The sequence below is a fragment of the Oncorhynchus nerka genome, linkage group LG8 (assembly GCF_034236695.1).
Source record: "Oncorhynchus nerka isolate Pitt River linkage group LG8, Oner_Uvic_2.0, whole genome shotgun sequence".
NCBI classification, from domain to species: domain Eukaryota; kingdom Metazoa; phylum Chordata; class Actinopteri; order Salmoniformes; family Salmonidae; genus Oncorhynchus; species Oncorhynchus nerka.
Window position 1 is genome coordinate 243,750 of NC_088403.1, and position 4,507 is coordinate 248,256.

At 47.7% G+C, this 4,507-nt stretch overlaps 1 protein-coding gene across 1 annotated transcript; it reads left to right on the top strand.

Moving 5' to 3' along the window:
- Window positions 1-336: 336 nt before the first annotated feature.
- Window positions 337-4,284, top strand: LOC135573004 (dual specificity protein phosphatase 16-like). Its single transcript, XM_065022059.1, has 2 exons — window positions 337-620; window positions 2,593-4,284. Exons 1-2 carry the CDS (start codon window positions 337-339, stop codon window positions 3,668-3,670), a joined length of 1,362 nt encoding a protein of 453 aa, XP_064878131.1. The 3' UTR covers window positions 3,671-4,284.
- Window positions 4,285-4,507: the final 223 nt, after the last annotated feature.

A 4,507-nucleotide genomic window follows, 5' to 3' on the forward strand; every position in this document is an offset into this window, starting at 1 on the left:
AGGAAGTGATGTGTGTAAAGCATTCTAACCAGCTGTATTCCTCCCTCCTCTGCAGGAAGTGATGTGTGTAAAGCATTCTAACCAGCTGTATTCCTCCCTCCTCTGCAGGAAGTGATGTTTGTAAAGCATTCTAACCAGCTGTATTCCTCCCTCCTCTACAGGAAGTGATGTGTGTAAAGCATTCTAACCAGCTGTATTCCTCCCTCCTCTGCAGGAAGTGATGTGTGTAAAGCATTCTAACCAGCTGTATTCCTCCCTCCTCTGCAGGAAGTGATGTGTGTAAAGCATTCTAACCAGCTGTATTCCTCCCTCCTCTACAGGAAGTGATGCAGCAGAATGAGATTGCAGCAGAATGAGATTGCGTACGTCCTGAATGCCAGTAACACATGTCCCAAACCAGACTACATCCCTGAGTCTCACTTCCTGCGAGTTCCTGTCAACGACAGCTTCTGCGAGAAGATCCTCCCCTGGTTGGACAGATCTGTAGAGTTCATAGAGAAGGCCAAAGCCTCCAACGCCTGTGTGCTGGTCCACTGTCTGGCTGGCATCTCCCGCTCGGCAACCATCGCTATCGCTTACATCATGACGAGGATGGACATGTCACTAGACGAAGCTTACAGGTGAGATGAATGAACCCTTAATAAGGATTTACAGGTGAGATGAATGAACCCTGTAGGACCATAATAAGGGTTTAGGGTTTACAGGTGAGATGAATGAACCCTGCAGGATGATAATAAAGGATTTACAGGTGAGATGATTGAGGACCATAATAAGGATTTACAGGTGAGATGGACCATAATAAGGATTTACAGGTGAGATGATTGAACCCTTAGGATAATAAGGATTTACAGGTGAGATGATTGAACCCTGTAGGACCATAATAAGGATTTACAGGTGAGATGATTGAACCCTGTAGGACCATAATAAGGATTTACAGGTGAGATGATTGAACCCTGTAGGACCATAATAAGGATTTACAGGTGAGATGAATGAACCCTTAATAAGGATTTACAGGTGAGATGAATGAACCCTGTAGGACCATAATAAGGATTTACAGGTGAGATGAATGAACCCTGTAGGACCATAATAAGGGTTTACAGGTGAGATGAATGAACCCTTAATAAGGATTTACAGGTGAGATGATAGAACCCTGTAGGACCATAATAAGGATTTACAGGTGAGATGATAGAACCCTGTAGGACCATAATAAGGATTTACAGGTGAGATGATAGAACCCTGTAGGACCATAATAAGGATTTACAGGTGAGATGATAGAACCCTGTAGGACCATAATAAGGATTTACAGGTGAGATGATTGAACCCTGTAGGACCATAATAAGGATTTACAGGTGAGATGATTGAACCCTGTAGGACCATAATAAGGATTTACAGGTGAGATGATTGAACCCTGTAGGACCATAATAAGGATTTACAGGTGAGATGATTGAACCCTGTAGGACCATAATAAGGATTTACAGGTGAGATGATTGAACCCTGTAGGACAGGTGAGATGAATAAGGACCATAATAAGGATTTACAGGTGAGATGAATGAACCCTGTAGGACCATAATAAGGATTTACAGGTGAGATGATTGAACCCTGTAGGACCATAATAAGGATTTACAGGTGAGATGATTGAACCCTTAATAAGGATTTACAGGTGAGATGATTGAACCCTGTAGGACCATAATAAGGATTTACAGGTGAGATGAATGAACCCTTAATAAGGATTTACAGGTGAGATGAATGAACCCTTAATAAGGATTTACAGGTGAGATGATTGAACCCTGTAGGACCATAATAAGGATTTACAGGTGAGATGAATGAACCCTTAATAAGGATTTACAGGTGAGATGATTGAACCCTGTAGGACCATAATAAGGATTTACAGGTGAGATGATTGAACCCTGTAGGACCATAATAAAGCACAAGGCCTCGTGTACACGTCACCTTCCTGCTTATGAACTTGACCACTCAGCAACCACCCTCCTCCCAAGTTCTCCGTAACTAAGAGGATACCCCCTCTTCCTGTCTGTCTTAATGAACCCATCCTCACATGACCCCTGATTAAACAACACTGTGTGTCACATGACCCCTGATTAACACTGTGTGTCACATGACCCCTGATTAACACTGTGTCACATGACCCCTGATTAACACTGTGTGTCACATGACCACTGATTAACACTGTGTGTCACATGACCCCTGATTAACACTGTGTGTCACATGGCCCCTGATTAACACTGTGTCACATGACCCATGATTAACACTGTGTGTCACATGACCCCATGAAAGGCCCAGCTTGTCATCCTGAATGAACACACTGCACTGTGGGGGGCTGTAATGATGGCTGGGATGGTAACCTCAGCAGCATCTCTACTGATGTCCTGTGTTACAGTTATAAATGTCCCCTGTCTTGACCCTCTAGGTTTTCCCATCTCTGTAGCAACCCAGTGTGTTACAGCATCTCTACTGATGTCCTGTGTTACAGTTATAAATGTCCCCTGTCTTGACCCTCTAGGTTTTCCCATCTCTATAACAACCCAGTGTGTCTCTACTGATGTCCTGTATGTTTCTGTCTTTCCTCTCCAGGTTCGTGAAGGAGAAGAGACCCACCATCTCTCCTAACTTCAACTTCCTGGGTCAGCTGCTGGACTTTGAGAAGAAGATCAAGACTCCTGGAAGGTCGGAGATCAGAGAAACCACCGGGGTCAAACCCTCTCCTCTCCTCCACCCCCCACTAGAGCAGGACCCCCCTAACCCTACCCCCAGCCTCCCAGACCCTGCCTTGGCCTTGCTGGAGCCCCTGACCCTGCCGTGTGTCCTGGCCCCCTGGCCTCCAGAGGAGAGGCTCCTGGCCCAGGCTCTCCAGGGGCTCCAAGACCTTCAGCTGGACCAGGGGACGGAGGACAGCGCTGCCCGTCTGAAAAGGTCCTTCTCTCTGGACATCAAGTCGTACAGGGAGCCAGGAGGCTGCAGCAGCGCCCCCATGAGGCCGTACCCCCACCCTACATCCCACCCCGGAGCCCAGGAGTATTATAACCCATCCGTGAGCTTCAAGGAGCCTGCAGGGAAACCGTATCAGTTCTCTCCTGTGAAGGAGATGTCAGAGCAGTCTACACCGGAGCCGAGCCCTGACAAGGAGCAGGACGACGGTCCCGCAGCTTCCACTGCTTCTCCTGTAGTCTCCACCACAACCAGCACCACTACCACCTCCAACCAGCCCAGCATGAAGCAGCCCAGCCAGGCTAAGCCTCCTCCACCTCCCCTCTCCTGTTCCCAGCAGCTCCACCGTAGTGGCAGTATGGAGGAGAGCTCTAACCACACCCCTCACACCACCGGCTTCCTGTTCGGCCTATCGCGTTCCCAGCAGCACCTGTCCAAGCCCGCCCCTAACCTAGGCTCCGCCCTGAAGGGCTGGCACTCTGACATCCTATTGGGTCCCGTCACCGTGTCGTCGGGGGGATGGTACCTCTCCGAGTCACACCACTTCTACTCCACCTCCGCCATCTTAGGAGGCGGGGCTAACATTCTGGGGGGTGGCAGCGTGGCGGCGTACAGCGTGAGTCAGGGGTTGGAGGAGGTGCGCGGCGCGGGCGGCAGAGGAGCGGCGACCACGGGGACTCGCGGAGGAGCTGGCACGAGGAGAGCACCTTGGAGAAGCAGCTGAAGAGACGGAGCTGTCAGATGGAACTCGGAGACAGGATGAGAGGAGGAGGCGAGACTAGATCCAGGGAGGAGATGGGGAGTCACAGCAGCTTCTCAGGAAGCATGGAGGTCATAGAGGTGTCCTGAGAGGGACATTCAATATGGCCTCCAGGCCACCCCTTTACGGGATCATTGATTTGAATGGAGACGTCCGTTCTAGGGAGTATAAACCTCCTCAGATCAGACCCATGTTGAGGGGAAAGACTTGTTATGGACCCATCTTATTGTCCCACTAGGGACTTGAACCTTGAACTGATCTAAGCGGTTCTATGTGTACTTGTGTCGCGACAGTTGGCATTAATGTAGTTGAACTTTGACCTGGAAGCAGAAAGCAGCTGATGAATGTGATGAAGAGGTGAACTCTGAGAGGACTGAGACAAACTGAGTCTTTTGTTTGGATGAGTGTTCATCGTTTTCATTTATTTCTGAATGTTGATGATCGTCGTCAAGGAGCAGTAGATGTGTGCCTGACGTTGGATTCATGGAGCTTTTATGAAGCCTTATAAAGTCTTTATGAAGCCTTATGAAGTCTTTATGAAGCCTTATGAAGCCTTTATGAAGCCTTATGAAGCCTTTATGAAGAAGTCTTTAAGTCTTTATGAAGCCTTAAGAAGTCTTTTCAAGCCTTTAAGAAGTCTTTATCAAGCCTTATGAAGTCTTTTGAAGCCTTGAAGTCTTTATTTATGAAGTCTTTATGAAGCCTTATGAAGCCTTAAGAAGTCTTTATGAAGCCTTAAGAAGTCTTTATGAAGCCTTAAGAATATGAAGTCTTTATGAAGCCTTATGAAGTCTTTATGAA

Coding starts and splice junctions, on each gene's coding strand:
- LOC135573004 (XM_065022059.1), top strand. CDS start 337: ATGAGATTGCAGCAGAATGAGATTGCGTACGTCCTGAATGCCAGTAAC. Junction 621..2,592: donor TCACTAGACGAAGCTTACAG/GTGAGATGAATG, acceptor TTTCCTCTCCAG/GTTCGTGAAGGAGAAGAGAC.